This window comes from Centruroides vittatus, unplaced genomic scaffold, assembly GCF_030686945.1.
Source record: "Centruroides vittatus isolate TY-2023 unplaced genomic scaffold, ASM3068694v2 contig_628, whole genome shotgun sequence".
NCBI lineage: Eukaryota > Metazoa > Arthropoda > Arachnida > Scorpiones > Buthidae > Centruroides > Centruroides vittatus.
Window position 1 is genome coordinate 4,735,209 of NW_027122385.1, and position 26,982 is coordinate 4,762,190.

Below are 26,982 nucleotides of genomic sequence, written 5' to 3' on the forward strand. Positions count from 1 at the left end.
ATTGGCGTTTTTCACCGTAGTTTCGACTTACGTCGTACCTACACAAGTAAGTTCGACTTACGTCGCCTCTCCTGGAACCAATTACCGATGTAAGGCGAGGTATACCTGTACTATGTTCAATATTTATGAAATTGAATAGTAAAGTTGAAATAACATGATTTTAGTGAATCAACTATTCTATTATTTCATCTGATCTAAAATGTATATATTTTATCCTGAGACAAATCCTGCAAGCATCCTGGCTGTATATTGCCAAAAGTGTACAGTATATAATACCAAGTTACTTGAATAATGTTTTGAACAACAACAGTTTGTTCTTTATTCTTCTCTGATAAAAATATTAACAAACAAGCTGAGAGTCATTGGAATGGCTAGTAATAATGACTAAAAAATTTATTAAACTAGTATTTATTAGTAAATCAAATTATAAACTTCCAATAATTATCATAACTTCAATCAAAAGGAAATATATCAATATATATTTACATATACTTTCTATTTAGTTTCATTATTGTATAATGAATTTTTACAAAAAAAATATTTAAACAATTTTATTGGAATAATTTAAAATATATTTATATTATATGTACAAAGATTACATTGTATTTTAAACATTACTAATTCCTGTTTTTTCAGCTTGTTCTAGAGCAGCTTGAAGATTACTATCAAACAATTCGCATCTAAAAATCAAAATAAAGAATGGCAATTATTATATTTTTTTTTAAATTTCAATATAATTGTTTAAAATAATTATTACACATAATATAAATTCAAAAATAAAGTTAATAGCAAGCTTGCAGCCGAAGTTTTCATCTCTAAAACGTGAACGTCCAACGTCAAGCGCACCTTACAAGATAGCAGCGCTCCATGCTCGACATTCATGTTTTAGGGATGAAAACTTCGACTGCAACTTCGCTAATTAAAGTGTAGATTAGCATAAACAGTTACTGTCAAACTGATTTACTGCCAGAGTTTGTGCGTTTGCCTTTGAAATTAGCACTAAATCAAGTGTAGCACAAACTGAAGTTCCACTCAAGTGATGAAGTTCAAGAAATATATAGAGTAATAATGTGTTTGAGAGCTTAAAAGTTGTGATGCCATTTAGAATGCTAAATTATATATTTAGTAATTCAAAGAATACTGAAAAGATTCTCTGTTTACTGGAAAATTCGTTCACAAGTATTCTGAAATGTTAGTATTGTATGAGAGCATTATATAGATGTTAGACAGTATACATAATTATAAAAACAGCATAAACTATACAACTTAAAAAATATTGATAAACATCATACAATCATCTCCATAATTCCCAAATGTCTCAGAATATCAGTTACAAAGAAGATTGTGTGATCCTCCATAATTATAATACCATCAGTGTTGTAACTAGGCAGGTGCAATGGGTGCACAGGCAGACAGGGCTAGGAGAAAGATGACTTCAAAATGAGGTATCAAAAAAATTATCAGCATTAAATTTTTATTTTCAAATTTTAAATTTTGCTGCCTTGGGACAGATTCCGTAATGTTTTTAATTACAGTTAGAAAAATAACCGACCTTTTCTATTCTATCCCCCCAAAAAAACAAAAACGAGGAGCCAAAAATAAAATCTTGCACAGGGCACGTGAAAAGCTAGTTATGGCACTGTATGCGATGATGCAAGAGATATAAATGTATATTTAACATGGATGAAATGAAATTTTAAAAACGACTAATCAAGCAGAGTACGAAAATAAGAGATTAAAATTGATTTAAATAAATAAAAAAGAAAAATACACTGAATGAAATTCAACGAGAATCAGAAAAGGAACAAGTAGGATACAAAAACTGTTAAGAAATTTCGGTTTCTAGTATTTGTGTCAAAATTCATAGGTTCTCATCTCACCAACACCGAGAATTTTGATACGAAATCAATTTATTTGATAAATTGTTTAGGATAGAATTATTGTAATTATAAACCTGGCCAAATAGAATAAGGTACTCTTGAAAGAACGGAATACTTGAAGTAGGAACTAGAGGAAACTTTCAGATTACCGTCACCATCGTCATCACAGAAATTAAACTTAAATATCCTTATATTTTGAGTTAAATTCATAGTATTTATATTTAAATTTATAATTATATAAAATCTGAAAAATGTACAGAAAAAAATGATTAATAAATTGCAGATTTATTAGAATATCACAAACAAGTAAGAAATAAAAATTCATAGATTTAATAAATAGAATATTCATAGTTTATTAAATGAATAGCAACTCAAATAAAGTTTAGAAGAACAAAAAACTTTTCCAAAAAAACAAATACACAGTATTTTATTGCACATTAAAAATTACTGTTACAACTTTTAGAAAAAAAAAATTTTTTTAAATGAATAAACAAAATATATGAAGGTTCTTCATCAATTTGTTTGGAGTAATAATTTTCTTCCAGAAAAAAAAACCATCACTTTAAAATTATCAGATTTGGCTACATCGGAGAATATAAGAACACTGTAATTTTCAATACGTTAATAAATTCTTTTTAATTATGATTTATTAATATATACTAATTACTATTGTTTTTTATTATGCTAAACACGAAAACTAGATCCACCCTATGAAATCATTTCCCAAATAAGATTTATTGACTTCGATTTATGCACAAAAGTTTCCTGGTCTGTCATAAAAATAATGGGATGAATGCCATTTGTTACCAATTTGCATATCATGACGTCAAATGATGTAAACTTTTAAAATTCAGACATCATACAATTGTGTGGTTTTTTCATGATTTACAAAACGTTTCATTCTAATTGCTTCCTATTTAAGAATGCAAAATGTTCTATTTTTTTTTTCTGTTTCTAAATCTTCAGAACTGGTTATCCAAATGAAAATAAAATGATATATACAGGATATAATACCAGAAATATATATGAATATTCATCTAGCCTTTCATCTTTATGATAACTTGTGGTTATTCTGTCCCTTTTCAGGGTTATCCTATAAATAGCATATATTTAATATTCAATTATAAAAAAATTCTACTTTATTGAAGCAAAAATTATTTTAAATAATGTGAATAATGCCTTGTTTAACATTTAATTTTGATGTTTCTTTTTATTTTTTGAAATAATTTACACATTTCAAAAATGAGCTGGCAATTATTGAAAGTAACTGAATTTCAAAATTACTTAAAGAATTCATTCCAATAATGCATAACTTTCTTGCAATTGTTTGGCAATTTTGTCTAGTTTTCCTAAGTTTTTGGCAAAATACGTTTCCCCCCTAATTTTTATTGTCCTCCATTTTAAAATATATATATTTTTCAACCCTCATACTATTTTAATCTATAAATAAAACATAATTTGTGAAGAGAAAATAACATTCATCTTTTGGGATACTGAATGGATTATTATTATTATGAATTTCTTGGCTTTGGGCAGGGCTTCCAAACAGGGTTGAAGAACATATTGGATAAATATTGTACATGCATATATAATGATAATGTATAATGTTTTATACAGAGACGCACAGATTACCTTCCCACATTTGCTTTGCTGATACTCAGACCCTATTCTTTACATTTTTCAACTATCATGAAATAAACTATCATGAATTTCAGCTGAAAGGGTATATGTGGACTTTCCAAAATGCAGTCAATTTCACTATCATCTTATTATATGATGCAAAACATGTTCTATTACAGAGGTGTGTCAGATAGTCACATGTGAGTGACCAAACTTCACTACTCTTATAATCAACCCTCCTAGGAAACAGATTCAACCATTTATAATGCGATTTTTTGTTGCTATTTCATTATAAATTTTACAAAAATCTTTAAATATTTTCTATAAAAATTTTCAAGTAAAGTAATTATTAAAAATGAAGAATCAAATATAAATAAAAATAATAAACTTACAATATAAATTTGAGTTTCTACGTACAAATTTGAAGATAGTCAAAGAATTTAAGAACAAAAATTTAAGCATTTAAAAAAGTAAATATGATCTAAATAGCAAACACACACAAATACTTGCTTCATATTTGTATGAAAGTTTTTGTTTATGAATGATATAAGCATTGCAATTCAAAGAACAAGTACTGTAGTAGTAAAACTTTTAAAAACTGCCTTACTAAAAAAAGAAAAAAATGGTATGCATTAAAGAAGGAAATACTAATTAAAATTTCTGTTGAAAGATAAGTAAAAGTCAAATAAACAAAATCTAAAACAAATATTAGCATCATACTAATTTTAAACAATTTAAATAGAAGTACGTCATTGTATATGGATTTTATAATTTAAAATAGCAAAGAAATTGAAGAACAAGTTTGTAATAAAGAAAACAGAACAGTATTGTTGAAAATAATATCTGAAAAACTATTCACAGTTTAAATTAATAGTTATAAACTAAAAATTTATTATTTAATCTGAAAAAGAAGATACGCAAACACAAAGATCCATGTTTAGTGGATATGTTTACTTTCATGTATCTTTAAGAAACTTCATTAGAAAATACAACAAATTAATATTTAAAAAACATATATATCTAGTTTGAAAGAAAAATTTTAAAAAGACAAAAATGCTAAATCCAAAGAGCAATCTTATAAGTAGCTCAGAGGAGTTTAAAAAAAAATTACATAATTTTTTTTTCAAACGAAGATTAATTACTTAGCTCCATACTTTATTACTAAGATTTTTTTCATTAAAATAAATACATTGCATGAATTACTAAAGAGAATGTTATAATTATGTAGCTTAAAATGTAATGTCTGATATAACAGTGCAAATGTGGTGTTTTGGAATGAGGCATGCATGAAACACATGGAAATTAATCAGATATACAAGAACAGCATACGGAAAAATTGTTTCAATCATTACATTGTAGAATATTTAGTCAACATATAGAAGTTAGCATGTGATTAAATTAATTTCATTAAACTGATTTATGTAGATTTATATATTTATTTATTATTTCTTACTTTTGTTCATATTTAGAATAGCTGTTAAATAATTCATCTAAACATTTAAACTCAAATATATGTGTAACCATTAATTTTGTTTTTGTACTAATATGAAGATGGCCAATATATGCAGCCAAAAGCATTCATTATTCAATTTATTGAATTAAAGTGTTGATCATTTTTGCTCTATTCATAATAATTAGATAATATTTCTGATATATGATTTTGATAACGTTTTCTTTTGCTTGACCACTAGATCAAATTTATGTTCTTTAGCCAATATTTCAGAAATTGCTTCATTGCTTTAATAAAAAACTCAATTCTAATTATACATAAGTAATCTAAAACAAAACAGAAGTTTAATATTAAAGGAATTTGTTATTGGATAAAGTGGCATTAACTATTGCTAATTTAAAAATATTGCATAAAATAAAATTTTTATAATTTTTTTTGAAGTTATGAGAATTTTGTTGTATTTCAAAGATTACTCAAACATTTGATAAATAGAATTTTGCAAAAATTCTGTCACAAGCTTATCAGATATTGGGCTATTTATTTTTTAAAAAAACACTTAAATTTTAATTCAAAAATTTCAACTTTAACTAGTATTAAGAAAAACGTTTTATAATTCTGAAATTAAATTTAACTACCAGGTACTTGTTAAAAAAATATAAAATTCATAACATAATTATTACATTGAATTTAATTACATGTATTTTTTTCCCTGTATCTTGCTTTGTTCACTATTACAGCAAATCATCAATAAAACTCCTTATTGAAAACTTTGTAATCAAAAATTACTTTTTATTTTATAAATTTCAAATATAGTAGATCCTACATAATAGATATCTACTATAGTTGATAGTAATCAATTGTATTATAATGTCTCATTTAATGAAGAATCCTCATTATGTAAGCAATCCATAGATCAAATACTGATTTTGTATAAGCTGTGACAAATTGTAATTAACTTTGAACCATACATTATCATACTGAATTGGAAAATAAAAAATTGCAATAATAAATTTGACATTTTATATAATATGAAATTTATACTGGTCATAAAAGTAGAGAATTATAAAAATAGGCAGTCATAAATTAGTCATAAAAGCAAAGATCAATCATATGGAAGTAAAATTATACATACTTAATAAAAAATAATGTAAAAATCATTTTTATTCAGTTTACTAATGAATATTTAAATAAAATAATTTACTTTAATAGAAAAATGTGATAAAGTTGCTGTAAGGATTAATATTAAACATAAATTAAATGCATTACAGATATGCTTATGGTACTATAAAAGTTGATTAACTGACAGTTTTATCAATGATATAAGTTTGTATTGTCAATAAAACTGCATCTCTCAAGATTTTTTGGTGAAGAAAGTGCCTATATATTTCTATTTATAGTATACAAACAGATGAGCTTAACATTGCTTGGGCAAAAAATAACAGCAGCAGAGATTAAGATTATTAGATTATTTTGTACTTCTAACCCTTCTATTATATTATAGTTTTTGATTTATATTTATTACATAAAAGTTTATCACACCAAGTGACCAATCTAACACATTTTAAAAATTGTTTAAATTGTGTACAGTAGAGGAATAAAGAATTTTTAAAATGTGTTATATTGGTCACTCGGTATGATAAACCCTCCCATAAGATAGCCTTTGTAGTTATATAAATCAAATACTATAATATAATTAACATTAAAACAAAAACCATATAGAGTTTGGTTATTTCAGCCTACCACTGTCTTGTTTATCATGATACTTGGATGGTACAAAATGGCATAATTTCATTGGTCAAATAGACACCATTTGAAAATATGATATCTTAAATTTTTTCAGATATCATGTTTTTTCCTAATGTTAACTCTAAAAAACTACCATTCACAGTCGAATATCAAATGGTAATCTGCCAACGAATCAAATTTCGCAAAAAATGGACCAAATATTTAAACTCAGCACCCTTGAAAACCACTTAAATCATATTTTGTGCTTGCTGGTAACCTTATATTATTATAATTTTTCTATTTGAATGCCATCATATAGCTGGTCTGATAGAAAGGAGGGACCATTGTGCAAGGGGTTTGAAGTAATTCAACCAAAGTAGTCATTGACCTCCTCCAAGAAAAGAGGATGATCAATGACTACTAATTAGTACCAGTCTACTATTATTTGAAAAGTGATCTGTGTTAAACAGATTGTGATGGCCTTGCATGTGATCAAAGTTGCTAACCTTAATGTCCAAAAAACTTCATATAAAACTTGTTTAATAAAAAAATCGTGTATGAATGTTAGAATAACTCCTTTTATATGATAATAGTGTTTAAATTTTTGTAACAGATTGTATAAACAACATGAGAAGTACATTGTTGTAAATATTGCATTTATAGAAAAATTATTGGGCTGCAATTTGAAAAAACTGTAGACCTATAAATAAATCCCCACTGTTGTCCATCTGTTCCATCTCCATCATTCCTTAATCTCGAGAACAGAGTTAGAAACATGAAAGCTGAGATCAGACATAGAAATTGTAAGAGAAAGAATACCAGATTAATTATATATAAACTTTCGATTTGTACACAAGTCACATTATTTTGATTCAAAAATTTTCCCCTGAACAGAGATACATAACTGGCACAACTCTATTGTGAACAGAAAAAGTACAATATACAGGAATCCACTACTACAGGAATACACAACTACACTCCATACAGGCAAGTGCTATGTGCTATCTGTTGTAATGCTGCATCTATATATATATATATTTTTAATATAATATATATATTTGTTATATTATAATAATATAATATATAATATCGAATATATATATATATTTTTAAAAATTATATCGTTTTTTGTAAGAATTATATTTAGTTAATTATTTTGTTAAATTTTTTCCAATAGATGGTGCTACATGTAAAGCCAGCAAATCAAATGTAGATAGAAATTAATCGATATATAAAAATCCAATTGATAATTTGGGGTGAAATGTATGACATGATCTAAGTTAGAAGAATTTGAATGTAACTGCAGATGTTTTGTAGCAATTGGTCAGTAGTGTGTAGCAAACAAACATCCTCATTTATAGATATAGATTTATATAAGCTGATTTAATTTTAGAGTATTATTCCAGTATAATAGTTTTAAGCAGAGACAAGTATAAGAATAACATTAATGTTATACTTCCCTATCATTAAAATATACTTTGCATGAATAAAATATAAATAAATGGCAACTCAACATTTTAACAAATTTTGATAACTAATAAGACTGTTCATAAACAACATCACACTTCATGGGGAGAGGAGATAATTCAGAATGTGACACAATATACTAAGGTGAGAAGGGGAACATTACCTTGTTACATCACATTTCACATCTAATATTAGCCTGTATCATACATGCTTTTAACACAACAGGTGATATTTAAAACATTCTTTAAAAACTTGTTTAATATATTAATTTATATAAGAATACTAAAAGACAGCAAAAAATAAATTTGTACCAGAGTTATTTTACTATGGCTATTAACAGTCTGTTATAGCCACCATAAAATGATTGGCACAATTTCTGTGACTAGTGTGTGGAATTTATCACTATTTGTATGTTAAAAATGACTCATCTGTTCAATGTTTTAAAAGTCTGAAGTTAAAAGAATTTTAACATAAATAATATGAAATTATTTTGCTGTTACTATGAAGTCATCTTTGTTTCTAAGATCTAAGTTAAACAAGGTAATTTTGGGTTATAACTGATTATATCTAGCAAATATTACTAATTTTAGCTTCATATTAAGGTAATTTTGTATAAACAAAGAACAGCAATATAAGTCATAGCACAGGACTGAGACACAGCACACTACCGTATTTAAAAGTTTAAGCAGTTAGTTACTGTGCTAGACTTGTTAAAAATGTTTACTAAATTTTTCAAAAAGTTTGAAGTTTATTTTTGGAATATTACCAAAGAAAAAGGAAATATAGAAAAGTAACTCTTAATATTTTCTAAATGTAAACTGCAGCATCTATCATGGATTGGAGGAAACGACTTTCGAATTTGTTTAAAATGCTTTATGTGGAAGTTTAATACAGATGATGTTGAGTGGATAGATGTTGATGAAGTAAACATGACAGGATAGCATTCCCATTATGTCAATTGAAGAACACCTTATAAATCTATAGGAGTGAAATAACTTGCTTGTAAGGTATAGCAAAAGTAAAAATTTTTATTAATGTAATGATATTGTTATTTATTGTTTTATTTCAATAAAAGTGTAAATAAATCATTTTATGTTAATATCCATTATGTAATTGACTATGGCTACTAACTAATGCAGACTTTGTGGGTGATAACTGATGTGACATCATATATGAGGGAGAATTTGTCATAATATGACAATGAATTAGCATGACATCATTTACGAACAGCCCCTAAGCTAAAAAGATCTATAAATATAAAAAGAACATCAGAAAAATTAAGTATAAGGTATTAAACTATATATAGTATCAGTATAATATATTAAACTAGTTAGTAAGAATTTGCACTTTATTTTAAGTAATAAAATTTCAATAAAATGAAACCACAATCTGACATCATATTCTTTACAATGATTTGTATTCTCTACATAACGTGATGTTACAATATCTTACTACAGAAAATTAGTAAAAAGTTTTAAGCAGAACAGTGAATTTGAGCTAATAAAAAGCACAATGTCATATATGGTTTTGATTATCTAAATTTCATAACTTAAACAATAAAATAAGAGCAAATTATCCTGCAAATAATTATCATAAATTAAAAATTATTTAAAATTTAAAAAAAATAGAATACTGTAATAAAAACTAACAGTTAATTTGATGTGTGTTATGTTTAAGTTTGAATCAATTCTAAAATTATTTTCCTGTATGTAAAAATCAATGTAATTAAAGATATCATACTTAAAACAAACTCAAATTTATGAAATTACCTAATTGGCATCTCCAGAGAATAAAATGGATTTTTTAGAGCAAAATCTGAATAAATTTCATAAATTTTTCTTAAAAGGTTTTCTATTCCTGCTTGCTTAGGATCAGCTACAATAATAAATTTTACTCCTAAAAATAAAGCAGCAAGTATTAAAAAAATAAATACTATTTTATACAAAATTATTATAACTGATTATTAAAATTAACATTCCTACACATTTAAAATAAAACAGAAGATATTCAGCCATTAAATTTTTAAAAGTTATAATAATAAAGCTTTTAAATTGAATATCCACAAACTTCTTGTTTAATTCATATTACAGAATATAAATAAGTATCCATATCTTTCAGTAATATATTGAATGCTTTAATTAGCAAAACTGCATAATATGCATAAATTATCATCTTATATTATAATTCAATGCTAATCTTATATTATAATTCAATGCTAATTTTTATTTTATATATTTTTAAAACATGGTCATATTTGTTGTGTATTAATTAACTGCATATCATAGTGTTAGTATATTAAACTATTCACATATTTCTATTCATGTATTTTGATCCAACAAAAAAAAAAAAAAACCACATTTCTTATAACATAGTTTTGAAGTATCATTAAGTGAAAATGTGATTTATATATAATCACACAGAGTGAAAATGTTTAAGATATTATATGTCTGTATATGTATTTCTATTTATAATTCCTATATAACAAAGTTTTAATTAATTTTACAAAACAGATTTTGAACCATTCAGAAAAAGCCTTCTAAAATATTGTTTTTAGCAACAATAAGAGAATATCATTTCCAAAATCATTCAAAAATGAATGACTAAAAAGTTTTTAAAATGAACTGAAAATAATTTATGTTACAGTTTTATTATTACAGAGCAGATAGAGAAAATCATATTGTAAAAACCATTGAGACTAACATTACAAAAATCATTAAATTTTTACATATTAAACATTTTAGGTTCAAAGCATCAACAGACAAAAAAATTTATTATTTAATTAAATAATATGTATGGTACATGTGTGTACAAAATTATTATTGACTGGTAAATAGCATTGTAACAAATATATAAATAAAAATAATTAATGCTATGCTGATGCTTATTATTTATTTATTATTACGATTATTATCAGATAAATTATTTCCATTATGAAATACTCTATATAAATAAAAACAAATTTTATTATGATTTATCTTTTTTCATGATCAGTTTAATAAATAAAGTATCTTAATTTGCAATTCAAAAATACTCTAAAAAGAATTCATCTTTTCAAATAAATTTCAGAGTTTTCTACAGCTTATTATGCTATCTTTTCATCATGCTTTAAAATTTACAAAAAGTAGTTTTAGTTGTAAGTTCAATCATATTAATTATTGAGAACATAGAATAAAATGTTACCAAAATGTTTAATGAACAGCAAATAAAGAACTGACAATTATTCATTTTTATTTATAAGATTGAATAAATAAAATGAACTCAAATGTTTATTACAATTTTTGAAGGAATTAAGGAATAAATTTATATTAAAAAAAAAAAATGTATAAATTACAGTACATGTAATAGGAATAAGAGTAAAATGAATTTTTGTACAAATAAACACAGTTTTATAAATAATGTTTTATATTATTTCAGTATATGTATTTTAATAATGTTGAAATGCTGGAGAGACAAACTGAAAATGAATTATTTCTCATTATTTGTAAATTTGCATCAGTAAAGACAATAAATACATATGAAAAAGAATCTGAGTAAACAATTTTAATTATATAATATATTATACATGTAGTTGAATCACACACATTGGATAGGATAAAATTAAAAATTATGAATCAAAATGCACTTGAAAAATATACATTTCTTAGAGTAAGGTTCAAATGAAATTGGAAACCATAGCTGGCTTACTTTGATGTGTATGACAACTGCATTAATTTTAAATAAATTATTAGTTATCTAAGAATCAAAACATTCCTAGAAGCTTTATAAGACATGCTGGAATATTGTGAAAGCCAGTTTGAAAACTATTGTCTTAAAATATTATGTATAAATTTATCAATAAATTATATTATTTAACTTTTGAAAGAAAATTAAAATAATAATTAAAGATTAGTTAAAGTATTTTCAGTTGATAAAATCCTTTTATTAAAGATGGTTTACTAATACATTATTATTATTAATACTTACATAGAATATCTTTATTATGATTTATGATTATATTACCTGTTATTGTTTGAAAACAGTAGAGTTTAAAAGTATCAGTTTCAAGTACTTCAATCCCTGAAGATTTGGGTTCTGGAGAAAGTTGAGTTGCAATGGCAAATAATCTAATAAAATAATTTGAGAATTAACATTTATATTTTTTCTTAACATCAATGATGTTAGATTCAAATTTTGATGTATTTGTCATATATTTTAAACTTAATACATATTATACATATATATTTTAAAACAATTATTGTAGATTTTTATTACTATAACATTTAGACAGAACACCATTTCTAATAAGACAATATTTTATTAAAAATGGTATTACTTAAAAGTCATTAATAATTTTGTTGTAAGATAAAAGTACACTATTTTGACAATAAGACAAAAGATGTTATCTTTACATCAATGTAAAATTTTTAAAATATTCTAAAATTTAATAGACTATTCTGAAATACATATTGTAGACTTTAAAATAAACTTTATTATTTTTATATTTGTGTAGATAAAAGCATATTTATAAAGACAGGCAAATATAAGTAAAACACTAATATTTATCAAAAAACAATACCATAGTCTACTTGACATCAGTATTTCATTCCTGAAAATCAAACATTTTGTAAGAAAACACCAACTAGTAGCATATTTCCCCATTATTTTAAATTGGAACCATTATATAATGCAATGCAACATCTCTAATATTATACAGCACAAATATAGGCATTTTATTGTGTTTCAGTTAAGTTAAAAATAATAATGTTAGGATGTAAAATGATGAAAGCAATATTTCTTGATCACCAAACAATATGCTTGCTAAATAACAAATGCTTATATACAATAATGTGTACAATCTGTATGTCATACTATAAACATTATGTTTATGACATAGCATAGCAAATAACATAGCAATAAAGAAATTTGTTAGGAAAAAAAAATAACAATAAAAATCAAGTCAATTTCCTGTAGTAAACTGCTGTTGAGGCTTGAAGCAGAATGCTTTTCAAAACTATTACATTTGAATCTCACATTCTAATTGGATTTTGAATGCAAGTTTAAAGTTTCTGCAAATCATTTGTTAAATATAATGTATTACAGATGTAAAGCAAATGTTTACATTTTGTTACATTCACAAGCAATAAAACTAATATATTTAATTTTTTCCTATATACATCAAATATTTTTTAAAACAATTTTGCTAACTTTCCATTTTATTTGTTTTAGAAAATTATACATTAGATTAACAAAAGATTCAAAATTAAAGACAAATAAGATTATTCAGATCAAATTATTGTGCTTCTTTTTTATTAACTTGGGAGAAACTGAAAAAGACCATTTGTCATGTAGTGTCCTGGTTGACATTCTTGAGCTACTCATTCTTCAATGTATAGCTTTTATTATGTCCAAATAAATTTGTTATTATTATTGTGGTGTGAATGGGGTGTATCCTACACAGCATAAATAACAGTGCCTAGTACTATGATGGACTAAAGTCAAGGCATAAGAAGGCTACAAAGAACAAATGATTTGTTTATGTGCTGTTTATTTATGTATCTGTGTTTAGAAATTTCCTGTCATGTGTTTAGTATAACAGTATCCTATAGTGTAATATATATATGTGTGTTATGAAACCCTAATGTTTGAAGACTTTTATCATAGGGCTGGACTTCTTAAACTTTATCCATTCATGATCCCTTTTTGCCTAAGATCATTTTACATGACTCTGGCTATATATATGTAAGTACAGTACATAGAACAATCACACAAATAAAATAACTCAAACTGATAATAACTGATAATAAATAATTATAACATTAACTGTTAAGAAATCAAAGAAATTTAATTCCAAACAATTCTTTGTTATAATTATCAGGACAAAATAAAATTTGCATACTAATGATGTGCTTGTTTATTTTTGCATAAGGAGTTAAATCTTAGCTAAATATTTGATACTGCAGGACACAGGATATCTTCAAAAAAGTTTTTCAGAGTTGATCAATACTTTGATTTTATAATAGTCAATGACAAAACCAAATACATTATGAAACAAATGTAGCAAGAAGTATAATAAATGGATTGTATAATAATAATAATAAATTTACTAAATACAGTCAAACCTGTTTTTATGCGGTGGATAGGGACCGCATAAAAAAAATGCATAAAAAAAATCGCACGCGAATGGCTGTAAAAAATAGTTTTCGCAACACAATTAAAAAAATATTTTTTTATGCGGTCCCTATTGACCGCATAAAAAAAGTCTCACATAGAAAATAACTCAAAACCGTATGAAATAGAATTTATTGACAACAGATGTCAGCACTTGACTGCATCGTCTTGTCTATCGTCTGTTTTACATATTTTTGTCCAGGTGGTGTTTTTTTGACTTAAAAAATAAATTATTTCATTTTTCGCATATTCATGCAATAATATTACTATAATAAGTTCATTTATGCTATAATAAGTTTATTTAGCTATAATAAGTCAACGTGAGACATGACGAATTGCACGAGACTAGTCGCCAACTATACCGCACAAATAAAAAAATCGCACAAAAAAAACCGCACAAATTAAAAATTCACATTAAAAATTGCACAAAAAAAGACCACATAAAAACAGGTTTGACTGTAAACGTAAAAACAAATACAATAAATTTTTAATATACAGGTAATTAGGACTTTTTGTGATATATGCATAAAGTCATATGACTCAAAAACTGACTTTACAGTTTATCTGAGATTTTATAGTAAAATTTTCTGTTTTGAAATGAATTTTTATTCCCCTTGTCTTTCAGTAACCCCCTAACATCTCAAGTCGTCTTCTGCTTACAGAAAGAAATGTAGTATTCACATTGGGAATCATGGACTTAAATCAAAGTAAAAAGCAATATCTTCTATTCAATAATAAAGATTATATAAGTTATAATTTTAAAAAAATTATTATTATGTGATGAAAAGTAAAAAATTAAATCTTGCTGTTAGGTCCAATGTTTTATGGCAGCCCCACAAAGTAATGTATTTAGTGAATGTACTGTACATTATGTTCAATGGAGTTTAAAATATTTATGAAAGACCAACAAAAATACTTATTCCCTATAAATGCAGAAGCATAAATGTTTCTTCATTACAATTTATTATCCTTGAATTGTGATTATTAATAAATAATATTTGCTCAAGATCATTTATTAAAGTTATATTTGTTTTGGAAAGGAATAGCTAACAATCTTTGATAATAAACTTACTTTTAAAAATCATATTGATAAAATAATTAAATTTCTGGCTATTAGATATGGAATATTATGATGTTTCTGTAAACCTATCTCATCTGAAAGTGCATTAAGATCAATTTTCTTCACTAATTTTCAGTCTTGCAATGATATGACTACCCATTTAGTCTGGAGACATTCCCTTTTGGATAAAAATGCTAGAACTCTTGATAAAATTTATCTATCTTTTAATAAATTATGCAACTTATCATACACTCAATACACTATTTGCTATGAAAATACAGAATCAAAATAGCATTTCAAATATTTTGATCTCTTACAACATTTAAAATTTTTTAATGGCTATTTATTATGAGTTTTTTTACTTCTGCTACCTATTTGATTTTATCTCAAAGGTCTTTTTTTAATCATATTTTGAAATTTAAATAATTCTGATAATTTTTTTTCTTAAAATTTTTCTTATTTTAAATTAAAATGTAAAAATGCATTTGTATTCAATTTTTAATTTTGTGTAATTTGTTATCTTTGCTTTTTATGTATATTTGTTAATTTTTGGGGATAAATATGAACTGTCCTTTGAGACTTTTCCATTTCTTTCTAAAAATAAATAAATTTCACTTTCAAATCCTGTCAGGTAATGACTAAACAGACACATGAAATACTTACCTGCCTGGCTAACTAGTTAGTATGATATTTTTCAAACTCTGTATATTTAAATATAATTTTCAGAAATAGTTGGATTCACATTGTTTTGTTTTTATTTGAAATATAAATTGTTTCTCAGTAATTAAATTATCATAGTACTTTTTTATTATTATAATTTCATAATTCATCACATACTTACGAGTGAAACATACTAGCAAGTACAATTTTTTCATTTGTATTTAACTTTGGTCGACCAAATTTTATATTGATAGGATAATTTTCTTCAGCTTTTAAAATATCAAAAACATCTCTACCATCTTCCAATTGTCTTCCATTAACGGCAATTCCATTTATAGACATTAAAGTATGACCAACTGAAACATTAAAACAAGAATTTAAAAAAATAATCAAAAATATTAGCATATTTAGAAATTATTATTATAAAATCCCATTTACAATATTAAATTTAGGAAATTAGATAATTAAATATTTGTGTGAGAACTGAGTATGTGAAATCACAACTTAATGCACTTGGCCCTCTGTATCCACAGAGGGCCAAGTGTAACCAATCAAAAAAATAAAAACTTTTAAGTTCTAAAAAATCTAAAAAACAAAAGTTGAATTTGCTTTTATTTTTAAATGCTCTATTTTGGATAAAATAGAGCATTTAAAAATAAAAGCAAATTCCAGTCCAAAAAAAAAAGCAATATATTGCGTCTTTCAAGTTATTAAATGAAAGCAATTTATAAATGTTGAAGAAAGAAAAATGTTACATTGTTGCTGACCTACACTTACAGTTAGACCTATAAATATAATGATTGCATCTGTATTGAACACTTACACTTGTACAGATATTTTCTTGTAATTACGAGGGCTATTTTTTCAATAAGGTCCGTTTTTTAATAAGAAGAAAAATACTGTAAATATCGTTAAAATATATTTTTTTTCTATATTCTACATACTTTTATCTACTTTTCTACATAATTTCCATTTTGTTTAAACATTTGTCATACCGCTCAACAATTTTTTGAATTCCGACTTCAAAGAAATCTGCCGCCTGTCAAGAAGCCCAATCCACGACTGCAGTTTTCACTTCTTCGTCGTTGAAATGTTGGCCATCAAGGAACTCCTTTAAGTATCGAAACAAGTGAAAATCACTGGGTGCAAGGTCTGGACTGTGTGGATGATCGTATCGAGTCAAAACAATAAAGCACTGCCCAATCTTTTTGTTTTGTGATCGTCAGAAAGCAGTCTTGGAACGCACCGAGAAAACAATTTTCGATAATTCAGTTTCTCCGAAACAATGGTATACAAAACTGATCTTGAAATCTGTGGAAATTCAATTGATAACGTTGAAATCGTGAATCGTCGGTCCTCTCGAATTTTGTTATCCACATCACAAATCAAATCTTCAGAAATCAGAGAAGGTCGGCCAGGGCGTGGCTCATCATGCACATTAACTTGCCCATCCTTGAACATTCTTACCCATTTTCAAACTTTACTGTCACTCATAGCATTATCACCGTAAACTTCACAAATCTGACGGTGAATTTCTGCTGCTGCCAAGTTTCTTGCATTCAAGAATCGAATAACAGATCGTATCTCACAGTCGGCGGGAGACTCAATTTTCTTAAACATTTTAAACTTCTACAGCTCAGCATACAGACAGACGATATGACTGCAAATGGCGTCAAAACGCGCGCCAAGCTTGCTCGGAGCAGAAGCATATGCGAACTGCCGTGATTGCGCATTATTCTCACTTTTATTCACAAACGGACCTTATTTAAAAAATAGCCCTCGTATTTCCTGAAAAATACAGCATAACTATTTATATAGCATTTACATGTAATTAGGTATTTAAATAATTTTGAGATGATTTAAAGTATACAGACGAATGTGCATAGGTTAAAAACAAATACTATGGTATTATATATAGAAGACTTGAACATCTACAGATTTTGGTATCCATGGAACCAATGTATCTCCAGATCCAGGAACCCAATCCCCATAAATACCAAAAGGATAAGTAATTTACTTTTATTATTAGCAACTGATGATAATTATATGTGAAATGCTTAGCAGTGCTCTGTTTGATGTTCAACTATAAAATTGGCCCAAGAAATAATGGCACAACCATTTTACTTGAGAGAATGCATGGAATCAGTGGAATACTTTGAAGGATTTTGATAAGGTAAGTTATTTTATCACATCATAATCAACAAGTTCAACATAAATTTCTCATTTTCCTTCACGATCTTTACAGCTTTCTCAATTCCAGCAGTATGTCTGTTGCAGCATTTAGTTCATGATAGGTCTATTGCAGCTACATACGTCAAATTTATACCAAAAATTTTGTAATATAATGTCGATTAAACTCTCATTTACACTTTCAGAAATTGTCATATTTTTAGACGAAAAAAATTGTTGCCATGACTTATCAATTATCTCCACTATAATTTTGTAGCTACACAACACTTTAATGTTTTAGTAATTTAATATACAGTAGTCACCACTGAACTTAGACCAAGCCACAGTTAACATGCCATCCAATAGATAGGTTTTAAAAAAAAGTAGCTTTGATTCACTGCATGAATGTTTTACATAATTTAAAACAAATATACAGTAATTAATCTTTATTTTTGCTAAATATCGAATTGATATGCAAGTTTAAGGAAATTGAGCCAGTCAAACTCGAGTCACAGGCATCAAAAAACAGATTGCTAAGTCAACGAACATAGACAAACCAATAATTTGATTTTATAATGTTACAATTGCAGCATTTCTGAAACTGATTATTTTAGCCTCACTTTAGATTATTTTGGCCTCATTTTAGCCTGCAGTGGTCCTGTGAATGATATAAGATGCTTTTTTTAGTTTTATTTACAAACCTTTGCATTTTGTCTACAATGGCCAAAGAAAAAGCTGTTTCAGAAGATTTAAGGAATGCTATCATTGCTAAACACAATCCTGGTATGTCTGAGAGAGCTATAAATAAAGAGCTAATGCTAAGCAAGACAACAGTGCACCAGATTATTGTTCATTACACTAACCATGACCATGTTATGTTATGTTGTTTAATATGGTCATGGTTAGTGTAACAAAGCTGCTGGACATCAGCAAAAAACTTCAAAAGTTGATGATAGGAATTTGAAAAGAATTGTAAAAAACAACCGCTGTTACATGGCACTGGATGTAACCAGTGGTGATATTCAGCGGGTTCACACAGGTTCAGCCGAACCCGTTGTTAAAATTTTCAGTTTTCCGAACGGGTTCGCCGAACCCATTGTTAAAATTTTCAGTTTTCCGAACCTTGTTAAACACACGTAACATTTCTCAGTGGTTTTGTTTTTTTTTAAAAATATATTAAAATATACATATTATACTCTGTAATACTACTAAACTAGAGCCTTATACCCCATTCGCACCAAGCATTTCAATCTAGATTGTGAGCAAGGTCGGGGACTATGCCTTGGTGTGATCTCTCTCGACCGTTTCAATCTCGACCGAAACGAGGTTTAATCGCGATCGATTCAAGAGAGTTCTTGAAACTAGATCCAGTCATAAGAGAGATTCCACAATCTCATGGGCGCGAGATAATACAAGATGGCTGTGAAACATGTGTCAGGCTATGGACAGTGAAATAAAAAGGATATTGTATTTCGAGAGATGATGACATCTGTCTATTATCAGCAGTGCCATTTGGAGTGAAAAATTTCTCTGCCTAAAAAAAATAATAATAATAAAAAAAAAAAGATCCACAGCACTAATATAGTATTGTTACCTGGTTTTTGCCCAGGACTCGTTACATTCCAAATACGCCACTGATTATTAGATATATCGCAAGAAAAGATATTGTATTTATTTCTAGCCAAAACTTCCATTTCGTTTGTCGGTGATTGTCAAGGAAAAATTTTCTGCTAGCAAACCCTTTGTTAACTATTTTGGATATCACATGGATGTAACTACAATACGGAATAATACAACTGGAAAGAATGTATCTGTTTTGACAACACACCAGATTATATAGGCATTGTCACATGCGGTTTACAGAGCACCAACCTCACCCGGTTTAGCTGGTAGAAGCGACACACGCATAAAGAGTCCAACTTTATATCCCGGAGCAGTTGTGGGCTGTTAGCCGCCTGCTAGATATTCGGCCACCCTCGCCTGATTATGTGAATCATGAGCAGACTAGATCAACGGCAGACAACCCCGGCCCGCGGGCCAGCTATGGCTGGCAAAAAGTTTCTATCCGGCCCGCGAGATCTTTAATAGATTATTAAATTGGAAAAATAACTAATTAATAGTTATTTTTCCAATTCTTTGTAATTTTCGAAAACGATAAGAGAAATAAATGTAGTAATTAACTTTTTATTTATTTATTTCATATTTGCAGACTAAAAAAATTACGAGTCACAAGAAAGCGTCAATTAACTACTACGGCCTGCGGAAAAAAAACGTAAAATTTATTCTGGCCCACGTTATAAAAAAGGTTGCCCACTGTAGACTAGATTTATAACTTAACCCAACCGATAGGAATTTACTGGCATGTTTTTATGATAGTTCTGTATAGTTGACAGGAGTTTTAAAAAAATCCATTAAAATATTTGATACATTTATTCCGCGTTTATTCCGCTCTCCCATCTTATATTACTTACGGATTTCGATGTTAAACCGGTGATATTACGATTTAGTATGTCCCATCTGTAAGGGAATGCAGAAAAAACGTGTACAATTCTAGTGCAGTGATAAAAAATTAACTGTTACTTTGACTGCATCATTTACAACCAAATTTAATGAATGAGACGTACAATGGTACAAAAAAAGCTCTAGAATTTATTTTCCTTAAATTTACGATTTATGTATCCGTTGTCATAAAAATTTCTTTCCACTTCTTTCCCAAGACTACGGATATTCAAGTACAAAGTAACCGGTTTCGACTTATTTCTATTTAAGAAGTAGTTAAATAATTAAGCGATTAGGGAATTAGAAACATAAATAAAACCCCGATGAAAGAGCCAAAATTTTACTTAAACAGAAGCTTAACCGAACCAATCTCTTGCCGAGTACAGTGGGGTCTGATCTCTTCGTAATATTAGATGTAATAAAGACAGAAATTTCTCCAGTTCAATGAGAGTGACCGAAAAGTTGTAAATTTTGGAAATTTTCGTGAACACTCGATCCTAAAACGAATTAGTTAGAAAACAAACGACGGACAATCTGTTAAGTTTAACATATTTAGATTTTTACAGCTATGGTGAGAAACGTTTAAAATCTACAACAACCCCGTCGCGTCCTTTGATGTATAGGCTACTAGTGATGCGACAAAAGAGGCATTTGACATTGACCGGTATCGGCACCCTCGGGATTTGGCACGGACAGACCTACCTGGACCGTCTCCGATTCCATTCATTAGCCACTCGTAGGGAGCTATTTCACTAAGTGGATTGTTTTAAGATTTAAAAAGTAAAGAATATTTTGTTATTTTTATGTACGTTTCTTCACAAAGTTATATTTAATTATAAGTTTCATTAAAAGTATATTCATACAATTGAAGAATTTTTTGTACTAGGTATGTATATTCGTCACACATTTTGTTTTACCAAGTAAGTTTTTCTGATAATTTTAATTTTAGCCCTTATATCGTGGCTAGTGATTCAAAAATTTATTTTAAAAAAGTTTTGACTCAAGACCATATAATGAAAAAGAAAACATTATTAAAAGAGAAAGACCGATGCCTAAATTAAATATAAATACGTCAACAAAAAATTTAGACATTTTGACGATAAAATTTATGACGAATGACGATTCTTTCGTAAAATTGAAGCAATTTGGAAATCAAAGAAGAATAGAATTTAACATTGGTAGACAATATAAAATAAATATTAAAAATTATAACAAGATAATTACGATTAATAGATATATCTAAATTAATAGATGTTTTATGTTTTTTTCTCAAAGCGAGAATTGGCATTTAGAGGGCATAGGAAATTTATTGAATCTAATAACGGAGGTAATTATATTGAACTTTTTTATTTATTAAGTACGTCAGATAATCTATTAAAAATACATTTAAAGAAGTATACGGTTTTTACTGGCTTATCGAACAAACGAATACGAACGGGCCCTGACGCGCAATTAATTGATTGCCCCTGAAAGTCGGCTTCTTACAGAAACACAGCTTCCCTATCATCAAATGTCACGGCACGCCACTGCAACACACAGGAGACTGCAAGAAATGCATTTCCAGTTCTATGCAGCACATGAAAAACCTTTGTAAACAGCACATCAAAAAAAGAAACAGGTACAGTGGGCCAAAGAACATCTTTCTTGGTCTCAATAAAAGAGGCATGAAATTCTGTAGTCTGATGAATCAAAATCTGAATTATCAACAACAGACAAAAGCAAACTTGTCATTCGATCTGCCAATGAAGCTAATGATCCATCATTGTTAAACTGCCCAGTGAAGTTTCTTGCCAGTAGTTTGGGGGTATATGAGCATCAGTGGTATGGGTCAGTTGACATTTGTTGACGAAACAGAGAAATTCATTAACATTCTACAACAGTGTTTACTTCCGTCCATAGCAAAGCTATATCCAAACAGAACCTGCATTTTCTGGCAGGATGGAACCACATGTCATACAAGCAGAAAAACAAAACAGTGGCTTGCGGAAAAGAACATAGAAGTTCTTCCTTGGCCATCCAACAGCCCAGATCTTTCACTAATTGAGAATGTATGGAACATTATGAAGAGATGTCTGCAAAAAAACACACTCTTGGACAGTTAAAGGGCTAAAAGCTTCCATCCTAACTATCTGGAATTCCATAACAGCAGATAAATGTGAATACCTAATCAACAGCATGCCAAAATGTATAGGTGTTTTGGCCGTAAAAGGCGATGCAACAAAACATTAAACATGCAGTGGTCTACGTTCATTGATGGGGGTGACACTGCAATCTATGTTTTTTGATGCCTATGACTCAAGTTTGACTGGCTCAATTTCATTAAACTTGCAAGATATCAAGTTGATATTTAGCAAAAATAAAGATTAATTACTGTATATTTGTTTTAAATTATGTAAAACATTCATGTAGCGAATCAAAGCTACTTTTTTTTAAACCTATCTATTGGATGGCATGTTAACTGCAGCCTGGTCTAAGTTCAGTGGTGACTTCTGTATTAATAATGAATGTAATGTTAGGTTTAATTTTGAATATAGAACCCACTAGGAATTGCTGTATTAGATGAGTAAAATCGGTAAAGTTGCTTTTCGGTCATTTATATACAGAAATGAATATATACCAATTAAGTAAGAGTAATCATTAGCAAATTTTAAAAGGATAATTCAGGTTTATTACCTTTAATCCCATCTCTTTGGCCATAAACAACACTTACACGTTTATTCTGATATTCAAGAACGATCTCTAAGGGATAACTAAAAGTTTTTTCTACTTCAATTTTCGGTAAATTATGATCGTAATGATATATCAAACCACCTGCTTTACTAATAACATACACGCTGATAATCCCCATTTTGTTTTGCAATGTTTCCAGTGGCGCCTCCTAAAATTTAAAAATGAAATCAATACGCATTTTGTTCTTACATGATATGAATAAAATGACAGTGAATTAATTAATATTATAGTCATTTTTTTTTTAACTCTTTCCGCCCTGTGGGCACTAAGAGGGCCTCTTTTAGTAGGCCCATTATGGGTTCGGCCAGGCCCACAGGGACGGGGCCCGACATATCCGAACGGACCACCTCCCGAAAAATTCCTGGGGATTATTCGACCCGTTCGGATTCGATCCCAGGTCCCCCAGAGCGGTAGGCTGCCACCTTGACCGCTCGGCCATCCGGCCGTCAATATTATAGTCATTAAGTAAATAATAATTGTATTTAATTGTGATAAATTTTGTAATTTTTAAATATATTTGCGTTGGTGATAACGTTCCATTAGCGATACCGGGTCGGCAATGTTTCATTATAACGCTGATAATAAATAATTTTATTAAAAAATGCAAGAAAATGCAATAATTTTATCAAGATGTGCGGGATATCCAGATGGCTAAGGTACTAAAGACACCGGCCTGCCGTTCTGGAAACTCGGGTTCGAGTTCGGATTGGCTCATAAATTTTTAATGAGAGCTTGACTCGAGTCTCGACTCTCCCTATCCGCTCTGTCGCCATTACGGGCTTGGCCAAACCCACAAGAACATTAAAAAGACTGTTTTTAGCTTCTGCAATGTAAAAAGTTTTAATAAAGTCTAAATTTCTGTATGTGAAAATTTGTATTTACTACATGGAATGGGCAATGACAAGAAAATCAGATTCAATACAGTGGCTAGATATATACAGTGTAGCAGAGCCGTAACTAGGGTATGGCAACGTGGCCCCTGCCATAGGCGCAGATTTAATAAAGGCGCCAACGTAAAGGCTTCCGAATAATATGTATTCGAAATTAATAACACAAAAAACTTCTATATTTATATAGTATTTATTATCTGTAATTTCTAGGAACATATATTTCAAAAATAAACCACCACTTTTATTTTTATTTAATAACAAATATTAAAAAGGCGCCATTTTTACTCTTGGCCATAGGCATCCAAAACCCTAGTTACGGCACTGCAGTGTAGCATGACTTAAACAGTTTCTGATTGGCTGCGCCATACTCCTTCCAGTTCCTTATTGTTACCTACTTGTATCAGAGTCGATAGATATACTGGTCCTTGAGTTGCCAATCGCTCTAATGACACGATAGTGGCGTAAAAATATTCCTGCCACTTCGTGCGCGGCAATCGCTTCATGGCGTAAGTTTTATCCATTGGCGCTGTTCGCCGAAGCGGAATAATTTAGAACTAATGCTACAATTATATTAAACAATTATAGAATTTTCTAAAATAAAAGATTAATATTTAATTATAATTTGAAGACGTAATTTCGTTTAAATCGTTTCGTATTATTTAAATAAATTACATGAAATTCGTTTTCATCAAAAAAAAATTAATTTATATAATTTAAATAATAAAAATGAATTTCTCGTAAATATTAAGAATAATTGATGAGTTTTGTACTAATTATTCATTAGAAGAAAATTTAGATAAAACTAAAAAAGGAATGCCGAGAAGTGGATCTTGTTTAGCACAGATGGTAAGTGGCTCTGAAAAAATAAAATTATTCAAACATCAGTGTCACTTGTTTACCTCGAAGTTCTTTTTTCTTTTGCGAGTGCTTTTTTAAATATTAATCTTAACCTTCATAATCTCAAAGGCAGATTTTGCAATTAATTCGACTATACTCAGGGCCAGACTTACTCTTTTGCTGCTGCAAGCACATAATACAAATGCTTAAAATAACACTTTTTCGGACGAAATAACACTTCTGACTTTTTCTGACTAAATTTAATACACTAAGTACAACCCCCTGAAAAAATTAGGGAATTACTTCATCTTGAAGACGTCTTTAAGTTCTTTAAGCGTGTAGCAAATAAAACAGGAAATTAATACAAAACACTTTTAAAATAATAGTCAAGCCTTTTAACTAATTTAGATCTGACTTAATTTAAACAATTGAAATAACAACATATAAATTAAACAAATAATTTTAAAAATTTTGTACATAGGAAAAAATTTTGGCATCATGTAATACTGAAGAAAAAGTATGGAATTAGTCATAGTAAATAATTTAAGTAATACTTTGTTGCTTCATCTCGAGCTTTTATGTTAGCTCTAATTCTTTCGGGCATGGATTTCATTAATGAAAAATAATATTCACTATCGATAACTTTCCAGCTTTCCCGAATACCATAAAGAAATCTGATTTGCAGCAGAACTTTGCCCTGGACCAGTTTCTTTAAGTCAGTGTTTCTCATCCTCTAACGAATCGTCGCCCCTTCAATAAAATCATTACGTAGTATTGCCCCCTTCACTTCGAAAAAAATTTTGTTGGGTTTATTAGTTTATTTGATAATTATATACTTTGTATTTATTTACTCAGAATACGTATTAGATTTTAATATAATTAACAAAATTAAAAAAACCTAACTGTTAACAAATTTAACAAATATAATAGAATATAACACTTTTTATTGAATATAAAATGTTTAAGTATACAGAAAAATTATTGTTAGTGCGAACTTTGAAGCTGATAAAGTTGAGCCAATTTGTTTATCTTTGGTTCAAAATTTGTCAAAAGTAATTGCAAATCACCTTTTTGTGTTAATTGTAACCGATTTCTTTGTTTGGACGGTACAAAAAGGGTTAATAAAAAACATCCCTATAAAAATCCGGATCTCACAATTGCAATATTTGAAATTACAATAGAATCTCGATTTAACGTATTTTCGCATTTAATTTTTTATTTTTATTTTTACCGATTTCTTCAAATCTGATTCACGAAAATCAAAAGTACAGTAAAACTTCTCTAACATCTGTTACTCGAATATTTCTCAAACTCGAAGTTTTTTCCTGTCCCTTCTGAGTTAGAGAAATTTTACTGTAACTATTCTCAAATTATATCGAATTTTGGAGATAACCAAAATAAATTTTAATCATCTCCATTTCAATAAATAAAATTTCGGTTAATGTTACCTATGGTTCCAAAATGGCGGCTCGTCTCTGATTCCAGCAAATAGAAGAAAGGAACACAGTGGGGACGCACGTTGTAACCTAACCTAACCTATTCTAATAATTTTGTTGGTAATAATTATGGTAATTTATTAGAATAGGTTAGGTTAGGTTAGAACGTGCGTCCTCACTGTTTCCTTTCTTCTATATGCTGGAATCAGAGACGAGTCGTCATTTTGGAACCATAGGTAACATTAACCAAAATTTGTTATAGCCTAAATGAATTTTAGAATTATTTGTAAAAATATAAATCTAAACATCAAATAAAAATAACCGAAAAGAAGTTTGTTTTATTCAAATGTCATTGAACTTAATAGAAAAATGAATAAATCAAACAAAAAAAAAATTAACTAAATAATGCTTT

General features: G+C 28.1%; 1 protein-coding gene across 1 annotated transcript; it reads right to left on the reverse strand.

Annotated features, from left to right (window-relative positions):
* Positions 1-464: 464 nt before the first annotated feature.
* Trs23 (trafficking protein particle complex subunit 4-like protein Trs23) lies at positions 465-23,527 on the reverse strand. Its single transcript, XM_067275529.1, has 5 exons — positions 23,351-23,527; positions 16,191-16,365; positions 12,142-12,245; positions 9,912-10,038; positions 465-680 (listed from the first exon to the last, which is right to left on the reverse strand). Exons 1-5 carry the CDS (start codon positions 23,523-23,525, stop codon positions 608-610), a joined length of 654 nt encoding a protein of 217 aa, XP_067131630.1. The 5' UTR covers positions 23,526-23,527; the 3' UTR covers positions 465-607.
* Positions 23,528-26,982: the final 3,455 nt, after the last annotated feature.

Bases quoted from the DNA above. Each gene is read 5' to 3' on its own strand.
- Trs23 (XM_067275529.1), bottom strand. From the start codon at position 23,525: ATGGGGATTATCAGCGTGTATGTTATTAGTAAAGCAGGTGGTTTGATA. The intron at 12,246-16,190 runs GTAAGTATGTGA...TTATTTTATTAG, and splicing joins CTTGCTAGTATGTTTCACTC to ATTATTTGCCATTGCAACTC. The intron at 681-9,911 runs GTAATTTCATAA...TTTGATTTTTAG, and splicing joins TCTCTGGAGATGCCAATTAG to ATGCGAATTGTTTGATAGTA.